The 20472-nt window shown below is 53.1% G+C and overlaps 1 protein-coding gene across 10 annotated transcripts in view; it reads right to left on the bottom strand.

The window, feature by feature from the left end:
- Positions 1–965: 965 nt before the first annotated feature.
- ZNF185 (zinc finger protein 185 with LIM domain) overlaps positions 966–20472 on the bottom strand; it is a 29308-nt gene continuing 9801 nt past the window's right edge. The window contains exons 8-31 of one of the 10 annotated variants that reach the window (XM_050974572.1): positions 20375–20455; positions 18979–19062; positions 18096–18131; positions 16932–17015; positions 16460–16537; positions 15671–15751; positions 14832–14900; positions 14251–14334; positions 14006–14050; positions 13603–13686; positions 12410–12493; positions 11896–11979; positions 11584–11691; positions 10736–10828; positions 10245–10325; positions 9271–9423; positions 8639–8749; positions 8308–8403; positions 7241–7318; positions 5904–5972; positions 4771–4851; positions 3897–3999; positions 3258–3356; positions 966–2482 (exon numbers count right to left, since the gene is read on the bottom strand). In XM_050974572.1, coding sequence (XP_050830529.1) covers positions 3258–3356; positions 3897–3999; positions 4771–4851; positions 5904–5972; positions 7241–7318; positions 8308–8403; positions 8639–8749; positions 9271–9423; positions 10245–10325; positions 10736–10828; positions 11584–11691; positions 11896–11979; positions 12410–12493; positions 13603–13686; positions 14006–14050; positions 14251–14334; positions 14832–14900; positions 15671–15751; positions 16460–16537; positions 16932–17015; positions 18096–18131; positions 18979–19062; positions 20375–20455 — 1966 coding nt within the window. In that variant the 3' untranslated portion in view covers positions 966–2482. Of the gene's footprint in view, positions 2483–3257; positions 3357–3896; positions 4000–4770; positions 4852–5903; positions 5973–7240; positions 7319–8307; positions 8404–8638; positions 8750–9270; positions 9424–10244; positions 10326–10735; positions 10829–11583; positions 11692–11895; positions 11980–12409; positions 12494–13602; positions 13687–14005; positions 14051–14250; positions 14335–14831; positions 14901–15670; positions 15752–16459; positions 16538–16931; positions 17016–18095; positions 18135–18978; positions 19063–20374; positions 20456–20472 lie in introns of all 10 variants that reach the window. The other 9 variants (XM_030229032.2, XM_018914220.3, XM_018914221.3 and 6 more) reach the window with 9 other exon arrangements.

Here is a 20472-nt window from a genome sequence, read left to right as displayed (position 1 = left end):
GAGGAGGAAAAGGCGATGAATGAGGGGAAAATGAAGGAGTGGGGGTGAGAGGGAGGTGAGTGAGGAGGAAGAGGGATGAATGAGGGTAGTGGAGATCAATGAGAGGAAAATGTTTAAAAGGGGGAAAAGGGAATGAGAGGCAACGAAGTAAGTTATGGCAGAAAGGGGGTGAATGAGGGGGAAAGGGTGAATGAGGGGTAGAAAAGGGGAGGAGGGAAATAGGAGGGGAAGGGAGAGAGGAAGAGGAGCAAATGAAGGGAAAAGGGCTGAATAAGTAAGGGATGAGTGAAGGGGGAAAGGGTCTCTCCCTGTGTATGTGATCCAGAAAAATGCACAAAATACAGCTTAGCTGGGATCTCCCAAAGCTTTGCTGTGTGTAATGTCTCTTCAGGACAGTTTTATCAAGCAACAATAAAACTAGCACCATTCTTTGACATCCTCCTCCCAAATGTGCCTGTTGGACCCACACACAGCCTCTGGCATCTCCTGATAAGAAGCGTTGGATGTTTAGCAGTCCCCAAGGTCATGTGCTATGAGCAGAATCTCATTTTTGTTCCACTTGGCCTGAACACCACATCCAGCACTGACACTGCTCAAGGTCTGTCCTGGTGTCAGCTGGGCTAGTGTTAATTTTGTCACTCTGTTGTTAATTTTCATATGCTTTGGAGAGGTTTGGTCTGTGCAGAAGATGGGATTTCCAAAAGCAGAAGTCCCTGTACCACCATGGGAGCTGCAATGCCAGGATGGGTTTGCCTCCACCTCTGCTCAGTCACCACCAGCACATTTCATACCCTTTAATTATTTGATTTCATGTGAAATAATCTGGTCAAGATTTGTCCCCACAAGCAGCAGAATCCCAAGAGAAATAAGATCTTTTTGTTAAAGAAAATGCATGACCTCATCCATCATGTAGGAGAAATCTGTGTGCAGGTGACCCTTTTCCACAAATACCAGGAAGATTCACCTCTTTGAATAATTCATTTGTTTTTTATTCATGGGGTCAGCAATTCTTCAAAGCTCAGACCAATACAAATTACAAAGCATAACATTTTTATAATAGCTGCAGGTTCCCTTTGGGTGATACATGTCTTTAAGGGAGAAAAACCCCTCCTGTCAGGGAGTTGTGCAGAGCCAGAAGGTCCCTTCTTAGCCTCCTTTTCTTCAGGCTGAACCCAGCTCCCTCAAACAAACAAAAATTCACATGAGGGATCAGGGTTCCTTTTTCCCCAGGTAAGCACTGGATTTTAGGAGAAGCTTGGTTTTCAGCAATTCTGGGCTGTGAGGATGGGGAAGCCCCGGTTGCCCAGAGCAGCTGTGGCTGCCCCTGGACCCCTGGAAGTGTCCAAGGCCAGGCTGGACGGAGGTTGGGGCAATCTGGGATAGTGGAAGGTGTCCCTGTGCACGAACTTTAAAATAGATTAACTTAAACTTCTTCCAGCTCAAAGCATTCTGGGATTCTATAGTTCCATGATTCCTAATGCTTCCCATGAGGAAACAGTAAGTCTGGACACCTGACTTTTGAAAAGTTTCAGTATTCAGCATTCCCAACCGCTCAGCTCTGAGTTAAGGGCTAAAATGGCACAATTCTGATTTTACTGAGTGCAGCATCTGCTGGAAGTTCAATGTTGTTAGTGAGCATTTGGGCTGTGAATAACCTACAGCAATGAGAGGTCTGGGCAAAGCCCTGGTGAGGGGGGAAAGTGGGATTTCAGCTGAGCAGAGCTCTTTGTCAGGAGAGGGAATTGAGATGCCCCTGCTCTGGCACAGGACACCTGCCCTCAGAGCCTGAGTTAGACCCCAGGGGAAGGACACTGTTATCTCCCCAAGCAGGCAGCAGCCACAAGTGCTGCTGCAGCATCCTCAGGGAAGAGGCAGGAAGGGGAATTAAAGCTGACACACGATTAGAATAGAGTTTGCAAGTGCTCCTGGAATCCTGGAGAAAGCAAATGGAAATCAGGCAGAAGCTATTTCTAGGCTGAATTTGGGGGTGAAAGATGCAAAAATAGGCTTTTGCTAAGGACTAAATTGAAAGCCTCCCAAGAATCCACATTTAGTGTTTAAGACTCCCAGTGTCTGTGTGCCAGCTTGCACAGCCTGGCTGCACAAGGGAAAGAAATACAAATATCATCAGGAGAGACTCGTGGCAATTAACTGGGATAAACCTGAGGAGCTGTGCCTGACTCCCAGTTCCGGGAGCACTCGGAATCTTCATGCAGCTAAAGCCAGGCTGAGGGGCTCAGCACCTCTGGAAAACGTTATCTTTGAGGAGGAGGCTGCCTTATCTCGTTCCCATCACTCTTATCTGGTGCAGGTGACAGCATCAACCAGCAGGTGCTGAACTCATCCACGGCCACGGGGCAGCGAGAGGGAAAAGAACTCGAGGGAAGCGGGAGCGGGAGTTCTGCAATCTCAGCCAGTCAGGAGCTGCGGTATTCCCAGGCGTGCCGCCGGGCACGGGCTGCATTCCCAGCTCCGCAGGGCCCTGCAAGCACCAAAGAGCGGCTGAGCACGGGCTGATCCCGCCGGGAATGCGGCCTTGGAGGTCGGTGGAGCCGGGAGCGTGCTTAGTCACATCCCATCACCAAGTACGGGGAGCAGAGAGGCAGGACCCCCGTTCCCCGCCCCCCCCCCTCCTCCTCCTGCTCTGTGCATCGGGAGCACACGAGGTCTCCCAGCCCCAGCACAGCAGCTCTGGTCGCTGCCATGACACCTCCTGCTCCTTCCAGTTAATCAACAAAATCATACCGTGTCCAACCTGCTCCTGTCGATCTGTTGGAATGTACAACTCTACCCGAAGGTCTTCACCTCAAAGGATCTTTACTAAAGGAGTAAGCACGTGCCACAGAGGAGCTGTGTCCCTGTCAGAGGAGTGTCACAGCTCCGAGCTGCCCGGAGTCCCTGTGCTGGGTCAGCCCAGGACATAGCGAGGAACCTTTAACTGCCTTCCGTGGGGACTCTCCACCTCTGAGGGGCATTTCTGTCATCACTCAAGCCAGCCTCTGCCTGTCACCCCTGGGAAGCCACCACAGCTTGTTTGTCACCGAGATTCTGGCTCCAACCACCACCCCCGGGACAGCGTGAGTGAGTTCCCAGCTAATGCTGCAGCAAGGTCACTGCTTCCCACTGAACAGCCCAGGAAGGTCCCTGCCTGGCCACCCTGGAAATGTGAGGGTTAAATACCCTTCACCGGTGAACCCTGAGCTCTCACCCAGCCATCCCCCTGGGAATGGTTTCAGAAAGGGGTCCTGGAAACACACCTAGAAGAGCTTCTCGTAGCACTTGTCACAGTGGACAATGTCCCGGTGGATGAATATTTTATCCAGGAGATCTCCCATTGCTTTGTGGCAAATTCCACACTGCCAAAGGGAAAACAAAGAGGCTGGACAATGGGCAGAAACCCACACAGAAACAGCAGAAGGGAGAGGGCAGAGGTCTCTGCATCATTTTTTTAAAAGGTGAGGATGCAGCCTTTGAGGCTGCACTTTGCTACAACAGCCAAATGTCCCTTCAGGCCTCTTCCTCCCACACTCCCCATCCCTCCTCCTCCCACCCTCCCCACATCCCCACACACTTTTCTTGGAAACCCTGCAGGGTTTGAGGATTCAGCCACCTCCACTAGAGCACAAAGAGCACAAAGCAGCAAGTCTGCCCCAAGGACACTGGGGTAAGGATATGAGGGTGTTCTGAGGATGCTGCCAATAATAACGAATTCTCCTTGTTCTAACTTTTATTCAAGGACCTAAAAACCTTTGAGGGACACCTGTGACTGCCTGACTGTCTTTGTCCCAATGTGAGGTAAGGATTTGGCACACCCTCTGAAAGCCTGGGGATGGAATTTGCAGGAAGATCCCTGTTCCCAGCCCTGCCATTCCCAGCAGACAGGCACTGGGGCTTACCCTGAAGCAGTACTCATGGCAGTGGATGTTCAGGTGCTCTATGATGATCTTGGGGCAGTCTCGGATCTCCCGGCTGCAGTAGCTGCACAGGGGCTCGCTGGACCTGGGAAGAACAGGGCAGTGGATGCCTCTGTGATGCTCTGGTTCCAGTCCCAGCACTGGTGCCACGGGTTTACCCCAGCCCTGCTGTCCATGAGCAGCCTGCTCCCACAGGTGTGACTGTGTGACTGACAGAACATGGGACTGAGCTTCTCAGGGGTGCCCCACAGCATGGGGCAGGACAGATCTCAGAATTCTGCAGTTGTGGAATCATGGAATGGTTTGGGTGGGAAGGAACCTTAAAGCTCATCCAATTCCACCCCCTGCCCCCTTCCACTATCCCAGGCTGCTCCAAGCCCTGTCCAGCCTGGCCTTGGCCACTTGCAGGGATCCAGGGGCAGCCACAGCTTCTCTGGGCACCCTGTGCCAGGGCCTCCCCACCCTCCCAAAGGAGAATTTCTTCCCAACATCCCATCTAACCCTTCCTCAGTCAGTCAGAAGGCATTCCCTTTTGTCCTGTCACTCCAGGCCCTTGGAAATAATCCCTCTCCATTTTTCTTGCAGGATCCCTTCAGGCACTGGAAGGCCACAATTAGGTTACCACAAAGCTTCTCAGCTTCAGGCTGCACAACCCCAATTCCCTCAGCCTCTCCTCACAGGAGAGGTGCTCCATCCCTCTGGTCACCTTGATGGCCTTGGAGTCCATGTCACTGTATTTCCATTTACTGTCTGCTGTTCCACAAACACACCCCAGTGTCCTCAAAAAGCAAACCTTACAATCATTTCCGATTGAGAATTTGATGAACCTGCTCAAGGCAGCCCCACCCTGTCCTACCTGTGCAGGGGAGCACTGGAAAGGTAACTGTGGTGGCTGTAGCTGCTTCTCTCCAGGTCACTCAAATCCACAAAGCTGCCACTGTGGAAGGAAGGAGACAAATATCAGCACTTGGCAGTGGTATGTGGGACGAGATTTTTGGATGGAACCATAATCCAATGATTTGGAATATCCTGGCTACCTGTTTCTTGGGGAGAAGGTCCTCCAAGTGCCTTTCCAGGACACAAAGAGGAACCTTTAAGTACCCCAAGAGAGGACTCTCCAGGCAAAACTCCCCTGGCCTCACAAGGGCCCTCATGTTCACATCTGGCCCCTACAAATAGCAGCCTTTCATTGCTGAAACTCCAAATCCTGCACTACTAGGCAGGAAAAGGCATGGAGCACATCCCTCGTTTCATCCCTCATCCAGCTGAGTGTTCCCTCTCTGCCTGAGTTTCCTGGATCTTTGGCTTATCTGTGGCTCCTGACAGCAGCTTTGCTGAGCTCTGGGAGAGGCTGGAGCTGTGGGGAGTGTAATCAGCTCCCCCACGGATGCCAGCAGAGCGCTGAGGGAGGATAATGCCTGCAGGGAGCCTCAAACCGGTGTGAACTGGTGCCACATCACTGTGAAGATGATGTGCACGGGGCCAAATCCTGCTCTTGTCATGCTGGAACCAGTGTGGAGCAGCTTCACTTCAGCAGAACTCAAAGAACTGAAGACAGAAGCTTGAAAATGGTACAATTTAACTTTTTAAACTCATATTATGGAAGTTTTACCAGTGAGAGCCCTCACTCTCCACATTCTCCTCATGCATTCCAGTCATTGCTTACAGGTGCACAGTGAAGCCTCCCAGTGCCAAGCCTGCAGTGTGGTGTTTTCACCCACCTCAGAGACCAAGCCTGAGGAGGAGCTGGCCTGTCCCCTGGGAGCAGTGGGATACGGGTCTTGCTGTCACCAGCACAGCGGGTGGAGAGGGCAGGACCCCACAGAGCAGAACCTCACCTGCCAGCGACCCCCCCACACACCGTGCTGATCAGCTCCAGCTGCTCCCTCTTGGTGGGATGTGTGAGGCGGCAAAGCGCAGTGTTCTGCACGCCTGTGTGACAGGGTGTGACACCTGGCAGTGACACCGGGTGTCGCCAGCGCTCCCTACCTGCCGTGGCGTGGCGAGCCTGCAAAGCCGCCGGTGTTCACGTACTCCTTGACAAAGAGGATCCCTCTCCTGGGAAAACGGGAAGCATTTGCATGAGAAAAGAGCGGCTGGGGCTCGGGCAGGGACCGTGCGGGTCCCGGACACGGAACGCGTGCGGGAGAGGCTCGGAGCAAGCAGATGCTGTTGTTCTGGAATAAATCCTGCACATAGAGCATTGTTGCTAAATACCAACTCCTCTAATTACCCCACCAAAACAAATCGAGTTAATTGCAAAGAATGGGATGGATAATGTCACCCTTTCATCCAGTTATGGGTTTGAGGGATAAGTCTTTCGCAGTTCCCGTCAGGATTAGGCGCACAATGGGCACGGGGAGAGCTCCCAGCCCATTACCACCGAGCCCTGTGGCACAGCGCTGCTTCCAGGGGCTGCTCTGCCTCTGGAATATCTCCAGTGTTTTCAGCCAGCGTGTAAACTGCTGCTGCTTGGTTGGGGATATTTTTACCTCCCTTGCATATTCCTGCCTTTTTCCAATGCCAGCTCCAGAATTCCATGTTCCACCCGGGTGCAGCTCTGTGCAGGTCGAGGGGAGCCCTGTGCCCTCTCACCCTCAGCCTGCAGCCCTGACAGGAATTAATTAGCCTTTTTCCATGGTGCATTTCCACTGCTGCCTAAAAGCTGGGATTAATCCTCTCTTCTTACACTAAGACCTGTCATGGCTAAGGAAAGAAACCTTTTTTCCTTTAAACTGAGCACAGGCTTTTTCTACATCATGGAATCATGGAATCATTAATGTTGAAAAAGACCTTAAAGATCATCAAATCCAATCATCAATTAGTGCCACCACCTTGGTCACCACCCAACCAAGTTCCCAAGTGTCACATCCACACATTTTCTGGACACTTCCACCACCAATCTCAACTTCCCCTGGCTCAGCCTGAGGCTGTTCCCTCTTTTCCTGTCCCTGTTCCCTGGAGCAGAGCCCGACCCCCCCGGCTGTCCCCTCCTGGCAGGAGCTGTGCAGAGCCAGAAGGGCCCCCTGAGCCTCCTTTGCTCCAGGCTGAGCCCCTTCCCAGCTCCCTCAGCCCCTCCTGGGGCTCCAATCACCTTCCCCAGCTCCTGGATATGCTCCAGCCCCTCAGGGTCTGCTTTTTGCTGAGGGGCCCAGAACTGATCCCTGGATTCCATGTGGGACCTCAGCAGTGCCCAGCAGGGGGACAATCAATGCCCTGACCCTGCTGGCCACAGTGGGTGACACCAGCCAGGTGCCAAAGCTGGAAGTCCTCACGAGCAGGGCCCACCCTGCAGTAAGGGGATTGTGCCCCCCTTGGCTGTTTACCCGGCAGTGCTGGAGTCAGGCTGGTACCCAGAGCTGTGGTGGGAGCTGCAGAGCCTCTCACTGGAACTGGAGAGGAGCCTGTGGAGAGAGGGAAAAGTCTGTGAGCCATGGCAGGATCCAAACTGGCAGCTAGGAGAGCAACTGCCACAGCTGGGAGGGCAGATGGACAGCAGAGCCCTTTGCCGGACCTTGTCATGGACAAAACCAATCCCTTTCTCCTTCATCTGCCACGGGACAGAGATCCTGTCCTGGAGAAGGGATTTGGGGATGTCTCACTTGTAGGGCCATGAGCCAGAAGATCCAATGACATCTTCCAATGAGGATGGGCTGAGTGAGTGGGAGCCTGACTGGGAGCAGCCAGGGGGAGAAAGGGGACAGGAGATGGGAACATTCCCAAGGCCAATGGAACTGTCCCCAGCTCAGTCATTTGAAGGAAGAATGCAACAAAACTGTGGAAAACAGCTCTGTCCACCTGCTCAGCAATGAGATCTGGAATGATGCTGACCTTCCTTGGAGCCAATCCAAGGATCTTGTGCCACCCCTTCACCCCCAAAACTACTCCTTGTTACAGACCCTCAGCCTTGCACTGGTGGCTGCACAGAGCATCTGACAGCACATGGGTGGGCTGGCACTGCCAGGAGGGACTGCAGGGCCCCAGGATAATGGTATTCCATACTGGATACCTCCTGCCCCTTCCTTGTTCTGGGAGCAGTTCTGTCATTTAACCACTGACATTCTGAGGACAGTGGCCCTCTCTCTTTGCTGTGATCTCTGTTTTCCTGTAGCAAAGGCCAGTTCCTGGCCAGGAACCAGCTCCCCATTCTCCTGTCCCTCTCTTCTGGCCTCCCACACAGTGAAAAATCTCCAGGGATTTTTCTGGATGCATCCCAGACACTCAGCTAGGCAGCTTGAGCTAGGAATGGTTTAAGAGCTGGTCTGTGCCTCTGGATCATACATCCACTCCCTGGAAAGCAATCCTCCCTCTCAGTTCTTGGCTTTGCCTGCTGGCTCCTATGTCATAAATTTCTGGGGAATTTCCCTTGGAGGCCTTGTGACTCCCCATTTACCTGGAGCTGTTAGAATTTAAGCTGTCCATGTAGAACGGCACCCTGTGGCTTCTCTGGGACATGGACATGGTGGGATCTCTGGGAAGCGAGTTGTGGCTGGGGAGAGGAAGTGGAACAGTCTCAAGCTCTGAGTTTGGGCACCTGAGGGATCCTTACACAGGGTGGGAATCTGGGCTGGAATGTCCCTGCTGGGCACTGACCTCTCCCATGACACACCCCACACCTGCTGACACCCGGGGAATCAGCAAATGGATCAGGACACAGGGACACTGGGTGAGTGTGGCAGTGGGCAGTTCCCTGGCTGGGGGAGGGATCCCAGCCCTGGACTCACCGTCCTGCAGGGGGGCTGAAGTCCCCATGCCCCCTGGCACTGTCATACCAGCTGCTCCTGGGGCTGCTGCTCCCAGAATAAATGCTCTCTTTGGGATCCGGGCTGGGCCTGCTGGGGGGACACAAAGCCCTGAGCACATGGCAGTGGGAATCTCTGGAGTCCCCAAATTGGGCTCACAGTCACTGCCAGGTTCTGGCACTGCCAAGCCCTGGCACACCATGCAATCCTCATCCCTGAAAGTGTCCAGAAAATGTGGGGATATGGCACTTGAGGGTGTGGCTTGTTGGTGACCATGTGACACAACTGATGATCACAGAGGCCTTTCCCAGCCATGAGAACTCCGTGGTTCCATGATGCACTCCCCCACACTCTGCCCCTGTGCCAGGTCTGTGCTCCAAAGGGACAGCAGGCTCCAAACCCAACACCTGAGCAAAGCTAAAGCATTCCCAAATGGATTGCGTGGAGAAGCTGTAGCTGCCCCATCCCTGGAAGTGTCCAAGACAAGGCTGGATGGGGCTTGGAGCAGTCTGGGACAGTGGAAAGTGTCCCATGCCAGCAGCTTTCCCTGTCTCTGCATCCTAAACCCTTCACCTCCAAACTCTCATGCCCAAACCCCCTCCCCAAACCCTCACCTCCTGGTGCTGAACACCTGGCTGTCCACATAGGCTGGAATCCTGTGGCTGGGCACGGAGCCCCCGAAGGATTGGCGGTCCTGGAACAGGGGCACGGTGGGCTGGGGCTTGTGGGCACTGCCAGCACTCTCCTGGGAGCTGAAGTCTGACCTGCTGAAGAATTAAAGCCAGTTTGACCATAAAGCCAAGGGGTGTCTTTGCCCTGAGCAGCTTCCACGAGTGTTCAGGGTCTGCTGAGGGTGGATCCTGCCACTTCCTACAGGGAACAGGGAGAAATGGGGCACCATGGTGTCAATAGAATCACAGGATCAGAGAATTCCAGAATCCCAGAATGATTTGAGTTAAAATCCCCTCCAGTGCCACCCCTGCCCCTGGGCAGGAACACCTCCCACTGTCCCAGGCTGCTCCCAGCCCCAGTGTCCAGCCTGGCCTTGGGCACTGCCAGGGATCCAGAGGCAGCCACAGCTGCTCTGGGCACCCTGTGCCAGGGCCTGCCCACCCTCACAGGGAACAATTCCCAATTCCCAATATCCCATCCATCCCTGCCCTCTGGCAGTGGGAGCCATTCCCTGTGTCCTATCCCTCCATCCCTTATCCCCAGTCCCTCTCCAGCTCTCCTGGAGCCCCTTCAGGCCCTGGCAGGGTTCTGAGCTCTCCCTGGATCCTTCTCCTCTCCAGGTGAGCACCCCCAGCTCTCCCAGCCTGGCTCCAGAGGGGCTCCATGCCTCAGAGCAGCTCTGTGGCCTCCCCTGGACTCCCTCCAGCAGCTCCAGGTCCTTCTGATGCTGAACTGCAACAATTCCTGTGGGAGGTCCCTGCAGGGCTGTGCTCTTCCCAGGGGAAAGGTGGCACTGGCAGAGCCTGCATTGGCTCCTGAATTCCCTAGGCCAGGAAATGAGCATTTGGATTCCTTGGGCAGGCCAGGAAGGAGACCTGGAGTGTTTGAGGGCTGTCCTGGTGCCCCAGCTCCATACCTGTCCCCGTGGGGCTCAGACTCATTTGCATGTGGAATCTCTGGAGCTGGGATGCTGCTTCCTCCAGGAACAGAGCTGGACCTGCCAAGACATGAGACCTTTATGGTCTGTGGAAGCACCCTGAGCACAGAATTCCTGTGGGATGGAGATGCAGCCCCTGGAGAATCTCCTGGCTCAAGGAAAAAAAAAAAAACCAAAACCTGCAATATCCCTGCATGGAAATGTGCCAGATAGAGTAATGGAATCACAGAATGGTTTAGGTTGGAAAAGCCCTCTAAGATCATCAAATGCAACCACCCAGCACTAACTCAAGTCCTCAAATAACCCAAAGGGATGTGAAAAAAAAACAGATGGAAAATCCAGACCTCTTAAGAAGCAGGGCTGAAAGGAAGAACCCCAACCACAGCACCTTTAGTGCCTCCTCCAGAGCCCCCTGCAGCAAATTCCCCACGTCCTCCCACCAGGAAAAGCAGTCCCATTATCACTCTTGCCTTCTTGCAATGCTTTCCTCACTCTGCACACAGGATGACATTCCCATGTTCCTGTCCCTGCTCCCAGCAGTGTCCTGGAAGTGCAGCTCAGACCTGGGGAGAAGAACACTCTGCTCACCCTCTGACTCCAAGGTGTTCTCACTGACACACTGAGAGGAAGCCCAGTTTAACCAAGAGCCTCAATTCTTTCAGTTTAGGTGGAAAATATGGACAAAAGAAAGGAAATCAGTCCATAAAGTCCTCCCATGTGGACATCCAGCCCTGACTAGGGAAGTTCAAAACCAGACCCAGCATTACTATGGAGCCCAATGCCAAATTTTATTGCTTATTGTCACTCCTCAGACACCCTCTGCTCCCAAATTTAAAGTCTAGGAAGCAACTCCTGGCAGTCCAGCAGGACAGGGTTTGATGACTCCAGCTACAGAGGATCGTTTCTCCCAGGTTTTGCTACAAAACCATGGTAAAAGGTTCATCCAGTAGAAGCAGCACTAGAATCAGGTACCAGAAGGCTCCAAGTTGCACTAGAGGAGGTTTAGGTTGGATATTTCTTGGGAAAAATTTCTTCATGGAAAGGGTTGCCATTTCCATTTCTTCATGGAAAGGGTTGCCATTTCCTGGAAATGTTCAGGAAATGTGTGGGTGTGGCACTTGCGGACATGGGTTAGTGCTGAACGTGGTGATGGTGCTGGCTGATGCTTAGACTTGATCTGAGAGGTCTTTTCCAACCTTAACAATTCCATGACTCTATGAAAAGGAGAACCTGGGAGGATATTTATCAGCAGAGGGGAAGATGCCCAAGGAATGACCTCTCATCCCACAGAAGGCAGGGGGAATATCCCATTCCTTACCCAGCCCTGCTGGGCTCAGTGGGATCTTGCAGCCTGGGAGGCTCTGGGGGGCTGTCATGGCCAGGAGCTCCTTGGCCCCTCTCAGTGAGGCTGGCTGAGTCCAGAAACCTAAACCAGAGATCGAGGATTGGGAAAAACCATGCTGGGATGGGCAGAAACCTATTCCCTGGAGAGGAGCAGGCCAGCAGCAGGAGCCAGTTTGGCCAGAGCCATTCCAAACATCCCAGATCTCTAACCCCAAAAACCCCAGATCACCAACCCCAGACATCCCAGATCACCAACTCCAGACACCCCAGTTCCCCCAATCCTCACCTTGTCTCATCCCAGTAGGGCTGGTGGTGGGATGGGACCTCAGGATTCGTGGAGCTGCTCCTCTCCTCATAGCCCAAGACAGAGCTGGAAACCAGAGCAACACCCATCACATCCCTAAAAACTGGCACCTGGAGCCTGGCACTACTCTGCTCACCAGGCCAGACCTGTGCCAGCCTGCACAGGGGTTTTCTCTAGGACAGCCCATGTCCCTGTGCTCCAGCTGCTCCCAGCTCCCTGCTGCTGCTGCTGCAGCATCCCTGGATTATCAGGGAATTGAAAGGGATTGACTGACCCCCACTGAGAGCACAGGAGGAGGAAAAATCTGGAGTGCTTGGCTGCTCTCAAAGGAGATGAAGAGGGATACAACACAAAGCTCTTGGTTTATTTAAATCTCAGTTGTTTCCATCCTTGGGAAAAAAAACAGGAGGAGGAGCCTCTTTCTGTGCCTGCCCATTCAGGTTTCCCTTAAAGCTCAGGATTGTTCCTACACCCACTAAACTCACCCTACTCTTACCTTTTAAAGGAATATTCTGTGTCCTCGATATGCACAGGGGTTCTCTCAGTGGGACGAAAAGGGACATCAGACTGCAAGGGTGACCTGGCAAAAAACCAGAGAATTTAGAGCTTCCAAAATTTCCAGGGGATTTGTATGGAACAGCAACACTGCACTTTGTATCAGCCCAGGAAAGAGGAAAGGATTGCCTCAGAGAACTGATTTTCCTCAGAAAAACCCTTTTGCAGTCCTATCCAAGAGAAGGAGAGGCTGGTGGTGGACCTGAGGTGGTTACTGGGACTAAATTCCCACACATCTCTGTACAGGAATTTCCTGTCCTGTCCCAGGATGGAGCAAAGCACAATAGGAGTAACTTTGGGGAAGACATTCCTACATCACTAGCAGCAGCTCCAGGCCATGGGATCCTCCTCTCCTCAGCTCAGGGGCATGAATTCATTTCACAGAATCCAGGAATCATGGAATGGTTTGGGTTGGAAGGACCTTAAAGCTCATCCAGTGCCACCCCCTGCCATGGGCAGGGACACCTTCCACTATCCCAGGGTGCTCCAAGCCCCATCCAACCTGGCACTGAAACCTGCTCACATCAATGCCTTTGTTGGGCCAATACAGGGAAATAAATCCCAAAATAACAGACAGGGAGGGAAGCAGCTCCAGGGAGATCAGTGCTGCCAATAGCAGCAACTCCTCCCTGACCATGCAGCCCTGGCAATGTCAGGGTAGCAAAAGCTCAAAAATCCTGGGGGATGGAGGCACTAAAGGCAGTGCTAAAGCTGCTGGATCTGCTCCCAGAATTCCGGGGGCTGAAAAATCCCTCTGGGATCATCAAGTCCAAACTGTGCCAAATTGCCACCTTGTCCGCAGCCCAGAGCACTGAGTGCCACCTCCAGTCCTTCCTTGGACACCTCCAGGGATGGGGACCCCAGACCTCCCTGGGCAGCCCCTGCCAATGCCTGATCACCCTTTCCAGGAAGAAATTCCCCCTGAATTCCCAGGCTGCTTCTCTGAGAAGAAGTTGTGTAACAGCGAACAGGAAGATGCTGCTCCCACTGTTTACCCACACAGGATTTTCCTTTTCCAGTTGCTTTGTTGCCCAGTTTGGATTCTAATCCCAGCTCTACTCTGGACAAGTTGCTTATTCCCAGCCCAGGTCCCTCTGGAAGCAGAGGGTGCCAGCCCCAGACCCTGTGTCACACCTGGTGTCCCCCTGGAAGGGCTCGGAGGGATGGAGCAGCTTCTCCGGAGCATCCCCAGGAGTGTGCCAGGAACCAGAGCTGGACCTGAGAGAGAAAGGGGTTGGTTGGTCCCAGCAGGAAGCTCAAGCAAGAGGAGAACACCAAGAAGTAAAAATATCCCCCACTAGGTTTTCCTGGCTCCAGTGGAACATCTTTTCCTCCCTTCTGCTTAGCCCTGGGAATTTCCTGAAGGGCTGAGCCTCAGATCCAACCCCCTCATTCTTGTGTGAGGAAAGCAGCTGGAAGAGCCCAGGCCTTTTGAGCTGCTGGGTCAGGCCCACCCTCCTCTGCAAGGGCAGTCCCAGGTCAGGAGAAACCCCCTCCACCTCTAAAATGAAGGAGAAAAAGGGAATTTTCCCCTTACTCTGGTGGGTAAAACCCATTCTTGTCTTCTGTGTGCTCAGCAAAACTGGAAAAGAGAGACATAACTTGAGGAATGTTCTACAGTGACTTTCCCCTGCATTTTCTAGAGGAGAGAGCAGTTCTACAAAGCCCATTTAGAATCTGTTTTTCCACCAGTAAATATCCATTCCGAGATTCCAGCCCTCTCCAGATCAGCAGTTTATGGATTGTGCAGTGCCCAAGTCAGGGATCCCACAGTGACTCTACCTTCCATTTGTGGAAGCCCTGGTGGCTCTGGGGACCCCTTCATCCCATGGGAACCTCTCAGGCTTTTCCTTCAGAGCTTTGTCACTAAAAAAAAAAGGAAAATTCCAGTGAAAATGGGACTTGTCAGCATTTGTAATGCATCATCCTAGAGAAATCTGCTGATATTTGGTTGGGGAACAAAATGGGGTTAAATCTCTCCATCAGGATGGGCAGGCCTGCATTCCTGAGCCCAGTGGGTCTGACTGCAGATCATGGATTATGGAACCATGGCCCAAGACCAGCAGGAGCCACCAGGCAGCAAGGACCAGCCCAGCCCTTGGAGGAGGAAGCTCCAGAGAATGGCAGCGGGAGGCAAAGGGAGCAGCAAAATAAAGGGAAATGCAGGGAGTGGAGTGTTCAGGGGGGAGAATCCCAGAGCAGTGAGGGAAGGGAGGAGATCTCTGCCAGGCTGCAGCTTTGCCAGCAGATGCTGCTCTTGGAGTGCAGCCTAGCCCGGGCTGGGGGACACCAGGAGCAGGGAGCTGCTGCTCCCCAGCAAATCCAGGGTCAGCAGCACAGAGCAGCCCCTGCCCATTCCTTACCCATCTCCACCCTGGGATACTGTTTCCAAGGAGAATTTCCCACTCAGGGCCTGTCTGTCCTCACCATTCCTGCAGGGAAAACAGCAGGAGCATGAGGGAGGGGAAGGAGGAGCCACAGGAGCTGCACAGAAAGGGCTGCAGGTCTGGATTGCAATTCCCAGCATTCAAATGTGGCAGGCCCTGGCTTCCATCTGGGAATGTTTCCTCCCAGATGCTTCTGTCCCTTCCCTGGAATTCCCTGTGTGGTGTTTGCTGTTCCGTGCTGCTCCATGAACATATGGACATGGATGGATGGACAGGTGGGATGGGCACATGGACATGGATGGATGGACAGGTGGGATGGAGATGGATGGACATGGATGGATGGACATGGAGGATAGACAGGTGTGTTGGAGATAGATGGACATGGATGGATATGGATGGATGGACAGGTGGACAGGGATGGATGGATGGACATGGAGGATGGACAGGTGGACATGGTGGACATGGATGGATGGACATGTGGACAGGTGAGGTGGATGCACAGGTGGAACACGTGGTAACAGGGCTGGAGGTGATCACCTGCAGCTCCACCTGCACCTCACGGCTCCGGAACGCGCTGCCCACCTGGACAGGGCGGGTAGACATGGACAGGTGGACATGGATAGAAAGATAGATGGACAGGTAGGCATGGTGGACACGGATGGATAGGTGGACATGGATGAATAGACATGTGGGATGGATGGACAGATGGACGTGTCCTGGAGGATTCTGTGTCTCCAGGGAACCCCCCCAGGCAGAGCAGAATTCCCCATCCTGCCCTCAGGATCCTGAGGCTGCTGCAGGGCCTCCAGACCCACCTGATTTCTGCAGAAGTGGAGATTGTTCTCAAAGTGTCACTTGGGGATGAGGGTGTTTGGCTCCTGCTGCCTGGTTTGGGGCTGCAGGAGAGGACAAAGGACAAAATTGTCATTCCTGATCAAACCAGCTCAGCTGCAGCAAATCTACCCTGCACTGGAGTGTTCCTTATGGGAATGAAGAAAATGGGAATGAATCACCACTCTTCTCAATCCATTCACTGGCAAAGTCATCTTCTCAGAGCAATTTTAAATTAAAAGCACAGATTTTGCCAGGAATTCCCACTTTCTACAGTGGCACACCAGTAAAAGCACCCGGACAAGGGCAGCAGCCAAAGTGCTGTTTGCAGTGAGAACTATTCCACCTTTTTTATGCACCAGGCATGGATTCAGTCAAAAACCTTGGAAAACAACTAAAAATTATTCCCTTACATCTGTTTAGCAAGAAAGGGTTCAGCTGGATGGGGCTTGGAGCAACTTGGCAGAGTGGAAGGTGTCCCTGCCCACAGGGGTGGGCCTGGATGGGCTTTAAAGTCCTTCCAACCCAAACCAGTGCAGGGTCCTACATCTGGGTTTTTTCCTTTTGGGTTTTCAGCCCTTCTATCAGGATATTGTCACATCCTGCCATGGGTTTCAGCCATAAAACCTTTATTAAGAGCTGTCTGCATCCAGGAAAGGATTGCCATGGAAAGATGGATTTGGTTCCTCCCCTTTCCCAGAGTGGTGCCCACAGAGGTCTCTGACCTTCAGCCCAAACTGTCCCACCCATCCTGGCTGTGCTGGAACTCCCACCTGGAGGGAGAGGCTGCTGCTGCTGCCTTTGGCTCATCCCAGGAAGACCCAGGGCTGGTTTTTTTTAGCTCATTAGCTCTGACAAAAAAAAAAAAAAAAAAAAAAAAAAATAAAAAGAGAGAGAACAAAATAACAAATCAATGAAACATTAACCCAGGTATTTTTAGGAGCTTCTCCCATGGGAGCACAAATGCTGCTTTGTGCCCACAGTTCCTGTGCTGCTTCCTGAGCAGTGTCCCTGTGCTCTGTGGCACTGCTGTCACTCACATCTGCCTTTCTGCTGGAATACCTGGGTTTAGAAACTGGTTTTTCCCATTTATCCCAGCTGGAGCTGCTTCTCTCCCCAGTGTTTCCTGGGAAGTCTCCTTTGCAAACTCTCCATGTCTGGTTGTACTTGGACAGCTGATAAAAGCAGTTATTCCCAGAGCTGGCAAAGCCTGGATTCAGACACGCCACCCTGAGGGATGAGTACCTGCTGCTCTCCGGAGCAACTCTGGATGAACCCGGCACAGCTGGACTCCTCCTCTGCTGCCCATCCTCCTCTTCTATCTCAATTCTTTCCACAGGGAGAAAGAGACAAATGGCACATCATTTCCTCTTTTCTTTAGTTTTCCAGGCAGTTTATCCCTGTTTTTCCCCAGCCATGATTTCCCTGTTTCCTGAGCAGGTTATTGCTGCTGCTCCTGCTGAGCACCCCAAGGGGCAGAATGCAGCCAGGGCAGGGGGATTTTCAACACAGCATCAGCTGAGTTCTTGGATTCCAGAGTGTGGGAATTGGAAAGACAGAAATTTCCAGAGACACTGAAGGGTTTGATCTGCAGCCTTGGGAGAAGCTTGGATTGATGTAAAAATACAATACACAGACATCAAGCAGAAAAACTATAAACTTATCTTTCTATAGTTGTAAGAAACAATATGCCTTAAGGAAGTGAGAAACTGTATTGGGTGAGATGGTGAAGGGTTTATAGTGCAGGGGTGTAATTGTATAGAGTAAGCTAAGAATTTAGATGTTATAACAGAAGCATTTGTCTGCATGTGAGACAGAAGCCCATTAGGCAAAATTATCTGCAGTGCAGCAAAATTAAATAAAAATGACAAGTTAGAAAAGCAAACTACTCCTTGTAACATCTGTTCATTAGATTAAAAAGTTCTATGTTGTCTTGTAACAAAGAACTTGTAACTACTCTTGAGCTATGACTGACTACTTTTTAAAAATCTCACAGTGTCTGAGACTGATGTTTATCTGAGCAGTAAGTCATTCTTAGCTCAAAAATAGTCCCATCCCTTCATTACTAACAGTGGCAGTGATACCCTGGGCACATTTCCTTGTCCCACAGACAGCTCTAGGAGGGAGATGCCTGAGGAGCATTCTCCTGGCTTCCTGGAGCAGCTTCCCAGGAAGCAGGGAGGCTGTGGCTGAGTCTCCCCAGTTTCAGGCTGTCCATAACCACAAGCACCATCAGGATTGCATTCCTGGGTTTTCCAACACTGTTTCTACAAAAAAATCAGTGAGATCCAACCCCCAGCATAATTTTTCAAGAAATTGCTCTTCCTCTGCTGTGAAACTCCCGGGATCTGCTACCAGCCTGGTACATGCACCCAGCCCCAGCAGTGTCCCCCGAGGTCCAGCACCTACCTCTTGGCAAACAAGGGTGGGAATTCCTGTGTTGGGCTGCTGTGGAAGAAAGGTTACGGAGCAGTTAAAGGATTGGAGGGAAAGACACTCCCTGGGGAGGGGCAGAGCCCCCCCAGACCCTGCCCCAGCTGTGCAAGGTCCTGCCACCCCTCTGGGCAGAGCTGGCCCCAACCAGGGGTGTCACACCAATGAAATAATGCAACAAAACTGCAGAGAGCAGCTGAAGGACTGAGGCTGAAAATGGGACTCTTGATTGCCTCAGGGAATTTGGGACTCCCATAGATTTTCTTTTCTGGAAATTTCATCCCTCTCAATAAGGAATACTTGGGAGGATTTCCCAGTTCTGCAGAAACCTGCAGATACCATGGAATCATGGAAAGGCTTGGGTTGGAAGGACCTTCAAGATTTTCCAGCCCCACCCCTGCCATGGCAGGGACACCTCCCACTGTCCCAGGCTGCTCCCAGCCCCAGTGTCCAGCCTGGCCTTGGGCACTGCCAGGGATCCAGGGGCAGCCACAGCTGCTCTGGGCACCCTGTGCCAGGGCCTGCCCACCCTCACAGGGAACAATTCCCAATTCCCAATATCCCATCCATCTCTGCCCTCTGGCAGTGGGAGCAATTCCCTGTGTCCTGTCCCTCCATCCCTTGTCCCCAGTCCCTCTCCAGCTCTCCTGGAGCCCCTTCAGGCCCTGGCAGAGCTCTGAGCTCTCCCTGGAGCCTTCTCCTCTCCAGGTGAGCACCCCCAGCTCTTCCCTTGTAGGGAAGGAGCTCCAGCCCTTGGAACCCTTGTGGCCTGTCCTTCGCTTCTGTGCTGGAGAGGCTCCCTTCAGCTCCAGCAGCCCTTCCCTGGCTCCTGTCCCACTCCCAGCCCCTGGACACTCACCCATTGCTCTTCTTGGCGGCAGACAGGACGTAGGCGCGCTCGCGGCTGGCCGAGCTCCGCAGGACACTGTTGGCAGCCTCGGTCCTGGAGGGGAGGAGAGAGCAGGGAAGGGTTCACAGCCTGCTCACCCTGCTGCTCCTGGCTGCCTGGAGCCTTGGATGGGCAGGGAACAACCACTGCAGGCTGGGCTAACCCTGAATGAGCTCCTGAGTTCTGGGGAGCCGATTTCATGGAATGGTGGAATGGTTATGGTAGGAAAAGGCTTTCAGAATCATCCAGTCCAACCATCAGCCAGCACCACCACCATAAGCCACATCCTCAAGTGCCACAACCACAGGCTTTTTGAACACTTCCAGGGATGGGGACTGCATGACTGCCCTGGGCAGCTGTGCCAGGGCTGGACCATCCATTGCAGACCTGGACTGTTACAGTATTGGATTCCATGGATGGAAAAATGGGACATGGCTTCTGTGGCTGACACTCTGTGGAGTCTCTGCACTGACTTGGGTACTACCACGTGTTCTAAGGGAGAAGGGATCACGTCCAGGGATCCAGGGGCATCCCTCTAGGCACCCTGTGCCAGGGCCTGCCCACCCTCTCAGGGAACAATTCCATCCCAATATCCCATCTATCCCTGCCCCTTGGCAGTGGGAAGTCAGAAATTCCCCGCGTCCTGTCCCGTCATCCCTTATCCAAAGTCCCTCTCCAACTCTTTAGTGGTTGGACCCCAGGGGACAATGACCAATTTTTCCTTTGTACAGGTCTTGTGGCTGAGGAAAAGGGACCTCAGAAACTCCATCAAAAGCAATGGGGCTGAAGCCAGAGAGACCAGACCTGTTCCAGTTCCTGTCCTGGGCCCCATTCCTGGCAGTGTCCAAGGCCAGGCTGGGCACAGGGGCTTGGAGCAGCCTGGGATGGTGGACGGTGTCTCTGCCCATGGCAGGTGTGGCTCTGGATGGGCTTTGAGGTCTCTTCCACCCAAACCATCCTGGGATGATTCTCCAATCCTATTCCCGGAAGAAGGACAGCCCAACCTGGAGCTGCCCTCGGGTGCCAGTCCTGGAGTGATCCCGGCTCCGGTGCACCCGCAGTGGGGGGAGCTGGTGTCCTCCCTCCTGCCGCTTTGTGCATCTCCATCTTCTCCACGGACACCAGGCAGCCCAGGGATCCCACAGCCCTTCCCAGCTGAGTAACTGGGCCGTGCTGTCAGGCTGCATCACGTCAGGATTTTAATTACGTTTTGTTGGGAGTGCGGTGGCCCGTGAGCAGGGAGAGCTGGGATTACCCTTGGATTGCACCCTGAGCCCTGAGCCGTGCCTGGGTCCACCAACCCTCCAGAATGCAACAGAACTTGCCACTGTCCCTGCAGGAACATGGGGGCACCTCCAGGTCTCACCTCTTCTTATGCTCATCCGGAGAAAAAGGCACATCCTCCTCCTCCCCATCCACGGACTTCTGCCGGACGTTGTACGGAGCTCTGGGGAGGGAGGGAAG

This window comes from Serinus canaria, chromosome 4A, assembly GCF_022539315.1.
Source record: "Serinus canaria isolate serCan28SL12 chromosome 4A, serCan2020, whole genome shotgun sequence".
In the NCBI taxonomy this organism is placed as follows: domain Eukaryota; kingdom Metazoa; phylum Chordata; class Aves; order Passeriformes; family Fringillidae; genus Serinus; species Serinus canaria.
This window is presented reverse-complemented; position numbering and strand designations above follow the sequence as displayed.